The following is a 15,343-nucleotide window of genomic DNA, read 5'->3' on the forward strand; positions in this document are numbered from 1 at the left end:
GGTAAGTAATACACGGATGACTAGGCTCTCGGAAACAAGTAAATCCTGAATTATCATGTTTGCTGAATTCTGTGGTGTAAGTATTTCCACTGTTGTCAATTTTATTTTTTATTTTTATTTTTTTGGTGGTACTGGGATTCCTGGAAACCCTTCTACCTCCGGGCTACACTCCCAGACCCATTTTTATTTGGAAACAGGGTCTCTTAAGCCAGCGCGGCTGACTTCGAACCTGCACAATCCTCCTGTCTCCGCCTCCCAAGCGCAGGGATTACAAGCATGTGCCACCACACCCGGCTCAGTGTTGTCAATTTTAAACTGCCAAAGTGATGTCTCTGATTCTGGAGTTAGAAGAACCATGTAGACTGTACTCTGTAGGAGCCTGCGCTCAGAGTCACAAAGCTCCATGAGCTTACTAGCTTGCACTGTGTTGTTGTTGTTGTTGTTGTTGTTGTTGTTGTTGTTGTTGTTGTTCTGGGGTTGAACCCAGGTATGTCCTTCCTCTGAGCTACACCCTCAACTCTATTTTGCTTTTTATTGTGAAACAGGGTCTTACTAAGGTGCTGAGGCTGGCCTAGAACCTGTGATCCTCCTGTCTCAGCCTCCCAAGTACCAGGATTATAAGCATGCACCACCATGCCTGGCTGCTTTCAATCTTTTCTACTATTGCTCCCCTTGCTTAAAGAAGAGGAAAATTATATTCTTCTTGTCGAAGGATGTCATTCTACTATAGCTGAGTTGTAGCACTTGTCTAGGGTGTGGGAGGTCCTGCATTCAGTCCCCAACAGAGTAAAACAAATTAAGAGAAAAACCAGAACCAGCCCCCATAGGCATGAGCAGAGAAATCAAAAAAGGGAGCAGAGAAATCAAAGAGCCCAGGGATAGGAAAGGTGCTGAAGAACAGAGTCACAGAGATCTTGTTAATTCTCTTCAGGGTCCCAAATATTAACAGGAGTCACAGTGGAAAATCATTGCAGATATTCCAAATAACTAATTTCCATGACAAACTATGGCCCAGAGACCACCCCAAAAGGATTCTAAGGCAAGTTACGGCCAAGACCATTGCTGCCCATGTATGTGTGCTCCATCCTCCCCAACCTCCCCCAAGTTGCATTTTTTATTTTGATGTTTCCAGTTAACACCTTGGGCATGTAAGCTGGACATTTGTAGAGGTCTTTTGTTTTGCTTTTATTTTGTTTTTGCAGTGCTAGGGGTTGAGCCCAGGGCGTTATGCATGCCAGGCAAGCCCTCTACATTGAGCCATGCTTCCGACCCCAGAACTAACATTTTTTAAGTTGATAGACTTCATATTTCAAAAATCAGGATTTTTAGCTTCTCTTTAAAAAAAAAAATGAAGGATATGACCCAAATTTGCACATGGGCAATGGAGGATAGCAGCTACCAATTTTAGGCAGAACACGCACTCTCCAGTTATCACAGTCCCCACAACTTTCTCTTGCCTCACTCATTTACAATAGCTGCAGGTTTCTAGACTTTGTCACTGGTGCCCTTGACCACAACCAGTGTCAGCTGACCACTCCCTCTCCCTCTCCTTCTTCCTGACATTGAGTTGAGCTCAGCTTTCTCCACCACGCGGTGCCACTGTGCAACCTTGATGTCTGCCTTGGAGTCGGCCAACTATGGACTTGACCTCTGAAACCAAATGTTGTTAGCATCAAGTAATTTGGTCACAGTGATGGATAGAAAAGGGGACTAAAACACATGGCTTGAGATTTAGAAAACTAGCCAGACAAAACATCATATGGATCCCCTAGGAGAGAAAGAGAGAGAAAGAGATCTGCTAATATAATGCTGTTGGTAGACTCCAAGCTCATCTGTATGGCGATCAGGTCTTCACATTTCTGGAAGCATCATAGCTCTGCCGTGGGATGCACAGTCTTTAGAAAACAGGCTGTCCACAGGGCTCAAGATTCTTCCTCTTGTTCTATAGCTGCCTGAGGTCACCACCAATAAATTACTGGCTTAAGGAAAACAATGACAAGCCTTTTCCATGGAGAACAGGGTTTGTTCACTCAATTATTTCCTGAAGTCATGCCCTCTTCCCCAGCCTGACACCATAATTTTTGAAGCAACAGCACTGAGTCTGTTTGTGGATGTTCTTCACACCCACAAAGTCACATAGCACCTGCCACATGGGTGCAGCAGACCTCCAGGACAATCCATCCTCCTGGCAATGGAATTAGTCAAATAATGATGATTGTATTGTTAATTAAGTGGCTGCTTTGTTAAGATGACTTACCAGGGTGGCTCTAAATTGACTATATTTGTTTACCAGTCTGGCTGGTTTTCTTTGGTGGGGCGGATTCTGTTGACTGTTCTCGACTACTATAAAATGCTGAAGGAAAATCACTAATAATCTCATTTTAGTGTAGGCAAACCTTTCAGAAATTCAAGATAAGACTTAAATCAGAGGCAAAAGAAAAGTAGTTCCCAGAAAGCCAGTAATCATTTCCTCAGTTGATATGGAGCCTAAGGCTTAAGTTTATTCTCCAAAGTCATTTTTAACCTGTAAGTGTTGGAGACAGGAAGGTATTAGAGAAGGAGGAGTGGGCTGGGTGTGGTCAGGCCAGGGACCATTTCTCCCATTTAACACCTGCTTGCAAATAGTTGACATCTGATAGCATTGTGTCTTTGAGATTTGTAACCCTCTGCTAGAATTACATGCCCTTAGGAAATAGCCCTTTTTTTCTTACATGCCCTTAGGAAATAGCCTCCTTTTTTTTTTAACCACTTGGAAGAACATTAACTTTATCCCCTTGAGTATCCCCTATCCGTATTAAGAAAGTCTGTACTTTTCTTTCTCTTTCAGAAACAAGAGTAGTCAGGGTTTTTATGTTTGTTTTGTTTTGTTTTTAAGAGTCAAAAGAAACCTGCAAGGGGACAGGAGTGCCCTATATATTCTGCAGGCCTTTACTGCTGCTGCCTCCCGCCATCCTCCTTCAGGAAGAGGACTGTCCCTTAGCCTTCTCCCTCATTGATATGGAGCCCATTGATATGATAAGGAGTATAGCCTTCTGTCACACACACACACACACACACACACACACACATGCTCACACACAAATCAACCCACTCCAGTGTGAGCAACAGGAGGTGGCAGGATGCTTGCCACCTCGTCGTCGCTTGATTTGCAAGCATCCTCTCCAAATCACGGCCAAGGCTAGTTATTCCCTGGGCTAAAGCCAGCCTGAGAACTTGGGGACCCTGCCAAAGCCTTGACTGCCCCTAAGCCTGGCTCTGTTGCCAGGGCCACACAGGAAAGTCATTAATTTTTTTTAAACAAAAGTTCAGTAAATGATTAGGGAGTCCATTATTTGTTCAGCTGTGGACTAGCTAGGTAGCAGCTATCTGGGCTTTCATTTTAAGGAACCTAGAAATTGAGGGGAGATGAGTAAAAACATGCACGAGTTTAAAGTTAAAGACCGTCTGTCACAAGGCACAGATCTCAGAGCAGTAGCTTAGTGAGTGCCAAATGACCTTCCGAGGAGGAAACTTACAGGGGGAATTGCAATGGCCAGAAAAAGGGAGACCTTGTGATGTAACGGAGTGAGCCTGAGCTTTGGAGCCAGACAGACTGGGTGCAGACTCACTGCGTGATCAGGGCAGGTTCCTCGCCTCCCCGCGCCTCAGTTTCCTCCCCAGGGAAGACAGCAGAGGGCACCTGCTAATAAACTGTTGAGGGGATTATCTGACGTTGGCTACACTTAGCCAGCAATCAATGTTTGGGGTTTGTTTGTTTATTTTTTTAAGTGTATCATAGAGTAGTTGAGAATAAAAGTTTATAGGATTAGTCCAGGGAAAACAAAGAAGACTATTACAGAAAAAGTCATCACACCTAGTGGGTACTTTAAGAAGTGGAAAAAGAGAGGTATTCTGATTCCGTGTGTGTGTGTGTGTGTGTGTGTGTGTGTGTGCGCGCGCGCGCACACGCGTGCTGAGAATGGAACTAGGGGCCTTCTTCCTCTGAGCTACACTCCCAGACCTATTTTATATTTTATTTGGAAACAGGATCTCACAAATTGCTGAGATCTGCTCACTAAGCAGCTGAGGCTGGCTTCAAACCTACATGATTCTCCTGTCTCAGCCTCCCAAGTACTGAGATTACAAGCGTGTGCCAACACGCCCAGCTGATGATTCCTTTCTTAATCGAAATTATTATTGACTCTTTTTCTGAATATGAAAATGTTTCATGACTATTACAGAAAAATTAGAAAGCATCAAAAGATGTAAAGAAGGTAAAAATTGCATATATTTGTCTACCCAGTGAAAATAAAAAACATTTCGCTTTTCCTATCAATCTTTTCCTAATGCATACTATAACATAACTGAGATCCCACTATGCACAGTTTTGAATTCTGTTCTTTATTACCTAATGGTTCATAAGTATTTTCTCATGTCATTAAAATTTTTTTGCAAACATTTGTAACATCCACGGGAAGTTTCATATTTAGATGTACCCAAATCTTCTCAACTATTCCACTAACAGTAGGCATTTAATGCTGTCCAGATGTTTCACTATTAACAATAATATTCCCATCCTAAATCCTTAGGATAAGTTCCTGTAGGTGGAATTACTGTTCTACTATTCCTCCTGAAACTACTTTCCAGTGAGGCCCTGCCAACCATGCTCCTACCAGTGATAGCTAGAGACAGCTGGTCCTCTCAAATCCAGAGGCCAAACATCTTTAATAGAAAAAAAAAATTGCCTACTCTCTTGGTCACAGAATAGCATTTCATTGTTCTTTTATCAGTTTTAAAAGGATCTAAGAAGAGGCTTCAGATAAATGCAGATTTCTTTTGTCTGCCAACAAACATTTGTTATGTAAATAATTTTATACTGGATGTATTCTTTTTTTGGGGTAAGTCGGGGAGCATCACTTTTCGGATTTTGGCGGGTGTAAAGAGACATGTCTAAGTACACTACAACTGACATTCCAGGACAAAACATCGATTCTGCCACTACCAAGCTTCCTGAAAAGTGCATTTTGTAATCGGTCTGTAATTCTAGTCTTCTGCCTGTCCCGACTAGTTTATGAAAACCTGAAGATCCTGGCGTTTTGCTAATGATTTGATAAAAGTGCTTTTTAAAAAAGTTTTTGTGTGCCCTAATTTGGTGGGTTCTGAGGGGTCCACGTCCTGACTCTTCGACCGGCTTTCCCAAACTGTAGAGCACAGGAGGCCCACGCCTATAAACATCAGGGCAGGTCCACATCAAAGAGAAAGTTCATGCCCCAGAGACCAGGTTCCCAACCTCCAGACTAGCTCCATAACAACCTCCAAAACGAAAGGCTTTATCTTTTGATAAAGAAAAGTGTGTGTGTGTGTGTGGGGGGGGGGTGTTCAGGGTGCAGCCTGGGCAAATCCTCTCTTTAGGCCATCCCAGGGCGCGGGTCGTCTGGGTGCGCGTCGCGGCACAACCGGGGCTCTCCCGGGCTGCAGCCTCTCCGGGTCCCAGCCTGGACTCTGCGGCCACCCGCGCGGCCAGCCCGGCTCTCGGCCCCGCCCCGCGCTCGCTCCCGCCCCACCCAGGCTCGGCGCCGGCGGGAGGTGCCCGGGGCTGCAGTCGCTGTCTCGGCGCCCACGGCAACCCCGGCTTGTCTGGAGCGCCTTCTTCGTGCAACTCCGCCCCGCCCCGCGCAGGTCCTCAACCTAATTTTCCATCCGTGCTATCTCTCGTCCTCAGCACAAAACCGTGGAAGATGCCGGATGCGGGGTTCTTAGGCCTGGGTTCAGGTCGGGCTGGGAACCCCCGGGAGCCCGGGGCACTGGGTGCGGGGCCGGGCGTCTGTTTCCAGCACGCGGGCTCCGTCGGGCTCGGCGCTGCACTCCCGGTGCGGGGCACCCGTCCGCCCCCGGTGTGTATCTGTTAACTAAATGCATCTCTTCACTGGCACCACCCACGAGGTGTTGTGAAAGTGAGCGAGTGAGCCTCTACTGCTCCCTGTGCCGTTACAGAAAGTCCCAGACAAGTTTCTCTTAAAGCTCACTTTAATCATTTTAAAACACCCCCCCCGAAAAAAATATGCACGACTTGGCTATCACTATCGTGCATTTCCTCCCGCGAATGCACAGCCACTTGTCTATTATTCCCTAGAACCAAGAGTGGAATCCTCCCTTCTCCTGAAAGTGTGTCCTCGTAACCACGCCGGGCCCTGATGTTGTTACCGTGGGGTTCACATGGAGTTACACACCGCTGTGCTACACGGGGTCTGGGTTCACCTTCCGAATGCACAGCGTGTGCGGGAAGAGGGGGCCCGGGACACCGGCCCCACCTCCAGCATCGCCGCCCGCCGGCTAAGAGCCTCCCGCCCGGCCCCGGCCTCCTCGTCCCCAGCCTCAGCGGCTCGGTTTGCCGCCTTCGCAGGTCTGGACTCGGTCCACCTAGGCGAGGATGGCCGCGAGCGCACACGCTCCCCATCTCCCTGCAGGGCGTCCCGCGCTTCCCGAGTCCGGGGGCGTGGGTCGGCGCTCGGCCGGGAGGTGTGCGCGGGCCGCCCCGCCCCGCCCGCCTGCGCATGCGCCGCGCCCGGAGCGTGTTTTTATAAAAGTCCGGCTTCGGCCAGAAACTTCAATTTGTTAGCTGCTGCAGCAGGTAGCAAAGTGACCCCAAGGACTTGGGTGCTCCGGTAGCCGCTGCGACTGGAGAGGGAGCGACTGCCATGGAGGGGATCAGTGTAAGTCCGGCTCCAACCTGCTTTGTCCTAAAGGCACAGACGCCGCCGGACTTGGGGCGCAGCCCCTCCCGGAGCGCGCGAGACCCCGGGACCTCGCGGCGCCCGCGCACCTTCCCGGGAAGGGGCCGGGAAGAAATGTTCGGGACCGCGGCTTCGTGGGGGGCAGCCCGGGAATCTTTTTCTCTGCTAACAGGGGAGGGAGGGCTGCGGAGTCGGGCGCCTGCGAGTGTCTCCCCCTGGAGCCCCGCGGCGCCGCCGGCTCGCGCGCGGTTTGCAAACTCGGGGTCTGCGGGGGACGCGCGGCGCCCGAGCCAGCCCGCAGCCTCCTCCCGAGCGCGGGCCGGGGTCCTCTCGGGGCGAGCTGCGGGATCTGAGCTCGGGGGGGGAGCGGGCGCGCCGAGCGGCGCTCCCAAAGGAAAAGTGCGTCCCGGGCTGAGAGCGAAGGCGCCGGGGCGGACCTCGCCTGCACCCGGCCGGGCGCGGAGGAGCAGGTGCAGGCGGGGAGCCTCGGCCCCTCCGAGCCTCGGCGGCTCCAACCGTCGGCGGTTTCCTGGAGCCTCGTGGACCCCTGGCCTGGCCGGGCGGCGTCTGGCTTCCTCCCCGGCGCGCGCGATTCAAAGGCGCGCGGCGGAGCCTCGGTGCGCACCGCGGGCGGGGCGGGGCGGCCTCCCCGACGGCCAGCCGCCCACCGACCCTCGCGGGCCCAGTGAGCCGGGTGGGAGCGGCCCCGGAGTGAGGAAATGAAACCTGGGGCGAGGGCGCCGGGTGCAGACCCCGTGACCTTCCCCACCCAGGAAAATGCCGCGCTCTCTAACGTCCAGGCGCCAAAGATAAAGCAGGCGCGGGGCGGCGGGAGAGACCCGGGGCGCCCGCCCGGCCCGCGCGTCCTCCGCTCTTCGCTGCCGCTGCCTGCCTGTAGCCCAAGCACCAAAAGTCCTTCGCTTTAAAAGCGCGGCCGCCTTCTCAGCTACGCGTTGCTGGAAGCGCAGAATGGTTTGTGTTTAGACAGGCGTGGGAAAAGAAACACACACACACACACACACACACACACACACACACACACACACACACACAAAACAATGTTTTGCGCCTTAGGAGAAGTCTTTGGGATTGGGGCGCCCCCCTACCCCGCCCGAGCGCCTTCCTCCCCTCTTGCCTCGCTTGGCTAAGCTTCATACAAAAAGTTAATCCCAGCTCCTCACAACACTAGGTTCTACCCCCACATGGCCCCCACCCCGGGTCGCCTGGGAGTGGCCTCTTTGTATGGGTTGGGTTTTTTTTTTTTTTTTTCCTTTTTTCTTTTTCTTTTTTTTTTTATTCCCCTAGTGGGCGGGGCAGAAGAGTTAGCCAAGATGCGACTTTGAAACCCTCAGCATCTCAGCGCCCTTTTGTTCTAAACAAAGAATCTTGTAATTGGTTCCACTAAAGAGGGATAGAATAAAGTGACTAGGGACGAATGGTTTGTAGGATTCTGAAATTCTCTGGAGCCCCTAACACAATTCATGAGAATTTCCTGAAGGAGGTAGCCTGAGTTGGGTTTAAAACAGTAATACATTACTTTAAAAAAAAAAAAAAAGTCCTAGAAACAGTTCTTAATAAATTACTTTTTTAAAAGCCCTAAAAACAGTCCTTAAAACTCGGGTACTGCCTCCTGACCTTTGAAGTGATCGGTGTGCCCTTGCTTCTTTTGCAGATATACACTGCGGATAACTACTCGGAGGAATTGGGCTCGGGGGACTATGACGCCAACAAGGAACCCTGCTTCAGGGAGGAGAATGTCCACTTCAACCGCATCTTCCTGCCCACCATCTACTCCATCATCTTCTTGACCGGCATCGTGGGCAATGGATTGGTGATCCTGGTCATGGGTTACCAGAAGAAACTGAGAAGCATGACGGACAAGTACAGGCTGCACCTGTCGGTGGCCGACCTCCTCTTTGTCATCACCCTTCCCTTCTGGGCAGTCGATGCTGTGGCAAACTGGTACTTTGGGAAATTCCTCTGCAAAGCGGTCCATGTCATCTATACCGTCAACCTCTATAGCAGCGTTCTCATCCTGGCCTTCATCAGTCTGGACCGGTACCTGGCCATTGTCCACGCCACCAACAGCCAGAGGCCAAGGAAGCTGTTGGCTGAAAAGGCGGTGTATGTCGGCGTCTGGATCCCTGCTCTCCTGCTGACTATCCCCGATTTCATCTTTGCCGATGTCAGTGAGGTGGAAGGGAAGTATATGTGTGACCGTTTTTACCCCACTGACCTGTGGATGGCTGTGTTCCAGTTTCAGCACATCATGGTTGGCCTCATCCTGCCCGGCATCGTCATCCTGTGCTGCTATTGCATTATCATCTCCAAGCTGTCACACTCCAAGGGCCACCAGAAGCGCAAGGCCCTCAAGACCACGGTCATCCTCATCCTGGCTTTCTTCGCCTGCTGGCTGCCCTACTATGTTGGGATTAGTATCGACTCCTTCATCCTTCTGGAAATCATCAAGCAAGGGTGTGAGTTTGAGAACACTGTCCACAAGTGGATTTCCATCACCGAGGCCCTGGCCTTCTTCCACTGTTGCCTGAATCCCATCCTCTATGCCTTCCTTGGAGCCAAATTTAAAACCTCCGCCCAGCACGCACTCACCTCTGTGAGCAGAGGGTCCAGCCTCAAGATCCTCTCCAAAGGAAAGCGGGGCGGACATTCTTCTGTTTCAACCGAGTCCGAGTCTTCAAGTTTTCACTCCAGCTAACGCTGATGTAAAAGACTTTTTTTTTTTATAATAAAAGACTTTTTTTTAAGTTACACATTTTTCAAATATAAAAGACTGACCAATACTGTACAGTTTTTATTGCTCGTTGGATTTTTGTCTTGTGTTTCTTTAGTTTTTTTTGTGTGTGAGAGGTTTAATTGACTTATTTATATAAATATTTTTTGTTTCATGTTACTGAGTGTCTAGGCAGGACCTGTGGCCAAGTTCTTAGTTGCTGTATGTCTGGTTGTAGGACTGTAGGAAAGGAAACTGAACATTCCAGAATGTGTAGTGAATCACGTAAAGCTAGAAATGTTCCTCAGCTGTGTGTGTATAAATAATCCCTCCATCCCAGTGGAACATCTTTTTTCTCCCTGTTCTTAAAGTTGTATGGTTACATTGTGTGATTTTGCTATAGAAGATGGCACTTATAACCAAAGCCTGAAGTGGTATAGAAATGCTGGTTTTTCAGTTTTCAGGAGTGGGTTGATTTCAGCGCCTACAATGTACAGTCTTGTGTTAAGTTGTTAATAAAAGTATGTGATAAACTTCCTTAGTGTTATGTCCTGGTTTCTGTCAACATCTCTGACTGGTAGAAGACAAAAACAATACATAAGTGTATGGCATACTGGGTACCGTCCTGGCTATTTTTGTTGTAATATTTTACTTAGCCCTTATCACAACTCTATAGGTTCTGCCTCTGATATTACCCAGCGTGCTATAGAAAAGGAAACTGAGGCTCAAAAGCCTAAGTCACTTGGTCAAAGATTTATGGTGAGTTGCAAAGCCAAGATTTCAAACCAGGTTACAGGACTTAACTCTGAAGCTTTAACCATTTTCAGCTCATTTGGAAGTTTAGAAATGGCCATGGAGCACTCATTCCTAGAGAAGATCGCCTTCCCAAAGGCTCGCTGTGTGAAGAAGGAAAGGCGCGCAATGATGTTCCAGTTTTACTGCTGCTTTTCTCGTGTGCAACACAGGTTGGTGCCCTGCCAGGCATTGTCTGCCCGCCTCTCATCTCATCCTCCCAAGATAGATGTCCTCACTCCCTTTCCACGGAGGAGGGAACTGGGGTTCAGAGGCTTTCCATAACTCGCACTTGCAACAGCTAGAACCAAAAGCTGATAACATTTATTGCTCCAGCTCTTGCTCTTTACCCATTACCTGCTGTTGTCCCCCAGAACACCTGGTCACCAGTCAACTGAAATATTATTGAAAACGAGGCCAAAAGTGAATGTTTTCTTCATAAAATTAACCATGCCCAAAATACCCCTCTTGCAATACCTTCTATGCAAATCTCAACACTTTTATTCTTCATCTATTGCAACATCCAAGGGCTCAGCCGAGCAGCTCAAAGTTAATACTGGTGGTGTTTTTTAGAGCCCAAAAGAAAGGTCCACCTAAGCAAGCTCCTCACTGCCCATATTTTGCACAAGATTTTGGAGTCTTATGTAACATCACGGTAGCTATTTACACTACCATTGTGCAAGCCATGGGCTCTTGAGTAAATTTCACCTCCGGTCTCACTTAAAGCTAATTTCCAAACTGTAGTGGCCATACCTACCTCACTCTGGAACACAGCTCCAGGGACACACTTGGATAATGAGTGGGCTATAATTAAGGCAATATTTGGTCTATTTTTAATAATTGTTTCTGGCACCAAAAATCCATTTTGGAGGAAAAATTGCAATGCCTTATCTTTCTAAGGCAAATCACATTTGTTCAAGACAAATTATAGATCCTGTGAAGGGAAATAACTTAATTACTTAAAATAGAATCTAATTTGGCTGTACATTTTTGCTGCAGTCTATGGATCTGGGATAATTCAGACTGGTATTTCTATTCCACTTGAGAACACAATTAGATTTTAGATAGGAAATTATCTTGAGGTTTCTTGGTTTTCCCTGGGAAGCCTAATTGGATCACCCTTCGTTTAAGCATAGTTTTAAATGTACTCTCTCAAAGGCTTAGTCGGGAAGCCACGACCACCGTGACAGACTTCACTTGAACCTTCTCTATAAATATTTATTCTCAGAGAGACAATAGAAGAAATCCTTGGAAGGAATGCTTTTTCTTTCTCATCTTGGCTTGAAACCTCCTTACCCCAGATTCCTGTCCTTTGCCGTGGAGTCGCAACAAAAGGAGCTGAGCAGAAACAAAATTCCCAGTGTCACTAGTCTTAATGGATATTTCATTCTCCCTCTGAACAAAGGTGGGATAGCTCTTTTTCAAAGAGGAAAAAAAAAAAAAAAAAAAAAAAAAAAAGCCCTGGCTCTCTCCCTGGCCCAAAAGGGCCCCCTTCCATCATCCTCTGTACAACCCTGCCATGATCAGAGAGACTCCAAAGCCTCCCTGTGTCGTGGCTACTGTGACAATGCCCGGAGACCCAGGCTGCTGGCCACTGCCGGTGCATGAAGTAGCTGATTGTTCCCTCTCCTCTGCCCCTGTGAATGGGGCCCTTGAAGGTCAGCGATGTCGATCCAGTGGTATAATGAACACTAAAACATTTAAATTGTATGCATGCCAGTGGTGGCATAAATATGACATTTGACTTATTAATAACATTAAGTCTGTAACTGGCCAGGAATGTGGATGTTTTTATCTTGCAAAGCTTTGTTTTCCTAAACTGCCACTTGGCAATCTCCCTCCCCTACTGTGGGCTTCCCAGCCTCTTTTATTTATATTAAAATAATGATTCCAGGGCATTTGTTCAGAAGAATACAGCCTTTAATAATCAAGCTGTCTGTGGCTTTCTCCTAGCTTATCGTCTGATATTAAATAAAATCTCCATGAACAATGAATATCATCGTTTCCATGTAATACTTGAGGGACAGGGATCCCTAGAGACAAAATTCAAATTACTTTAGAAAATAACTCAGTATCCCTTCAGCCTGGCATCGTGAGGCTTTGCCCTGCCCACTCTGAGGACGTCTTCCACCCGTCTGCCAATGTGGCTCAGCCAGTTAGAGCAAGAGAAATCCACAGGTAGCCAGACAAATGGCCTTCCCAAGAGCACGGCCTAGGAGGGCTGTTAATGTTGCAGGGGGCAATGAAGGAGTTGAAATGAATGGAATCAGTGGGTCTCAGCTGGGAGCAGCCCCTGTTCCCAGCCCCACCCCTGGGGACACTTGGTAAGACCTGGAAACATTTGGGTCATCCTCCTGCTGGTAGCCGAGGTGCATCCAGCATGTGTGGGCCAGAGATGCTGCTAAATATCCTACGCTATTCAGGACAGCACCCACTACAAAGAATTATCCAATTCGAAATGTCCATGGTACCCAAAGCTGAGAACTATTTGTTTAAGGTTTAGTAATCCTCAAAATAAGGATATTTCCAACCAGCATAATTCTAGGAAATAACTTGAATCTGTGAAGAGCTTGGTATCTGCTATGACCTGAATGTTTATGTCCTACCAAAGTTCTTATGGTGAAATCCTAAAAACCCTAACCCCTTAGCTGGGCGTGGTGGCGCACGCTTGTAATCCCCACGCTTGGGAAGCAGAGACAGGAGGATCGCACAGATTCGAAGCCAGCCGCGCGTGCTGGCTTAGGAGACCCTGTTTCCAAATAAAAATGTACAAATAGGTCTGGGAGTGTAGCCCGGAGGTAGAAGGGCTTCCAGGAATCCCAGTACCACCAAAATAAATAAAAATAAATAAATAAATAAATAAAATAGGTCTGGGAGTGTAGCCCGGAGGTAGAAGGGCTTCCAGGAATCCCAGTACCACCAAATCATCATCATCATCATCATCATCATCATCATCATTCCAGCACTTGGGAGGCTGAGACAGGAGGATCGCATAGGTTTGAAGCCAGCCTCAGCTCCTTAGTGAGGCTCTCAGCAACTTAGCGAGACTCTGTTTCCAAATAAAATATAAAATAGGTCTGGGAGTGTAGCAAGGGAATAGAAAGCCCCTGGGTTCCATCCTGTACCAAGATAGAAAGAAAGAAAGAGAGAGAGGGAGGGAGGGAGGGAGGGAGGGAGGGAGGGAGGGAGGGAGGAAGGGAAGAAGGAAGGAAGGAAGAAAGGAAGGAAGGAAGGAAGGAAATCCTAATGCTCACAGCGATGGTATTAAGAGTTCTGAGAGGTGATTAGGTCCGAAGGGCAGAGCTCTATGATGGGGATTAGGGCTCTTATAAAAGATACCCCAGAAATCTAGCTAGCCCCTTCCACCATTTGAGAACACAGCCGGAAGTCTCCATCTCTGAACCACAAAGCAGACCCTCATCAGATACTGAATATTCACCTTTCTAACCTGCAGAACTGTGAGAAATTAATTTCTGCTCGTATTAGTCATCCAGACTGTGGTGTTTTGCTACAGCAGCCCCAACAGACTAAGACCATATCATTGGACGGGATTCCAAGGTCACCCTTTAGCCTCTTCCTTTGCTCTCATTTCAGTGCATTCTACTGGTCCCCAACTACTCAGCTCATACAATTTTCTTTCATTGTTAATGCTACTGTGTCATCAAGGACACGCCCTTCTGTTTTTTCTTCCTTCACTAAGTGATCAGATTCTCAAAGAGAGGCACTCTGTCATTTCTCCTCTGTTTTCCAATGGGCTGCTGCCTACCATGCTATGAAGACATCCCATGAACGACAATTAAAGCTAAAGCATGGCTGTTAAGGATTCTCTAAATTCCCATCAAGTATCTATCTCTCTAAAGCCCACCCTGTTTATTCAGGTAATCCTCCCTACTGCCTGGAACTCAATTTGGAACACATTGTTTTTTTCTCCTTATATTTAAAAAACAAACAAGGAATAGTGAGGTACCAGCCCCTTATCTGCAATGGACTCAGATTAACTTAAATCAATCCTATTAAGTCTGACCATTAAAATCTTCTAAACCTTCTGAAAAAAGTCTTTTCTTCAACTGAAAATGCAAGCTGATTGCAGGTGGAATTGAGGAATCCACAATAAGAAGGCACAGAATGGGCCAGAATTTTTCAAAATCAAACAAACAAAGGTGCTGAACCAAACAATACCAGGTGCCAAGTGTTTTTCTGACAGAGCTAGTCCACTCTCAAATTGATTTACATATTACAGTTCAACTAACCAGAACCCAGCTCATCACCACTCTTAATTAAAAGGAATTACTTCCTCATTTTTGACTCTTCAGAAAGAAAGTAATAAATACTGAGAGAGGCTAAATTCCAGGCACTCTCATTCTTCAGATACAAGAGCCTCGCTGGCTGGATATTTGCTATCTTCATTTTCAGGCAAGGACACAACACGGCAAAAGAAATTAAACTACTAATTACAGGGTCGTGCTATTTCCTCTGTGTACATTACAAATGACATTAAAACAGAACCTCCAATTCCCGAGGCATGTCCTAAAGTGCTCAGTATATTTAGTTCAAACTTGTCTATCTTTTTATTTCTGGCTCCAGTCCTATGTGTTAACAATACAATAATTATTTACTTTGAGGGCTTACTATGTACCAAAGTACCTTGATTATTTAATCTTTATAATAACTCTAAACAGGAGGCATTATTATTTGGCTATTTTGCAAATGGGGAAATCGAGTAATAGAATGCTTTTTGAAATGGACTCCCAGCCAGGCATGGTGGCACACACCTGTAATTCCAGTATTTGGGAGGTTGAGATAGGAGGATCACAGGTTTGAGACCAGCCTCAGCAAGTTAATGAGACTGTCGGTAGCCTAGTGAGACCCTGTCTTAAAATAAAAAAAATAAAATAAAATGGGACAGAGAAGTATAACTCAAAGGTAAAATGTCCCTGAGTTTCATCCCCAGAACCAAAAATTTTTTAATTAAAATAAAATTAACCCACCATTACAGCATCACCAGCCTCAGTGACAAACATGACTCTCAAAAGTTTTTCTCTTCCGTCCCCTACACGTCCCTCAAATATATTTATCTTGGCTTCTTCATATTAACCTTCAACATTAC

The 15,343-nt window shown here is 47.1% G+C and overlaps 1 protein-coding gene across 1 annotated transcript; it reads left to right on the top strand.

Moving 5' to 3' along the window:
* Positions 1–6,677: 6,677 nt before the first annotated feature.
* On the top strand, positions 6,678–9,654 carry CXCR4 (C-X-C motif chemokine receptor 4; the record flags this gene model as incomplete). Its single annotated transcript, XM_080689010.1, has 2 exons — positions 6,678–6,692; positions 8,386–9,654. The coding sequence occupies 2 exons, from the start codon at positions 6,678–6,680 to the stop codon at positions 9,427–9,429; spliced, it is 1,059 nt and encodes a 352-aa protein (XP_080545136.1). The 3' UTR covers positions 9,430–9,654.
* Between the last annotated feature and the right edge of the window lie 5,689 nt (positions 9,655–15,343).

This window comes from Muscardinus avellanarius (genome assembly GCF_963383645.1).
Source record: "Muscardinus avellanarius genome assembly, chromosome: 2".
Classification (NCBI taxonomy): domain Eukaryota; kingdom Metazoa; phylum Chordata; class Mammalia; order Rodentia; family Gliridae; genus Muscardinus; species Muscardinus avellanarius.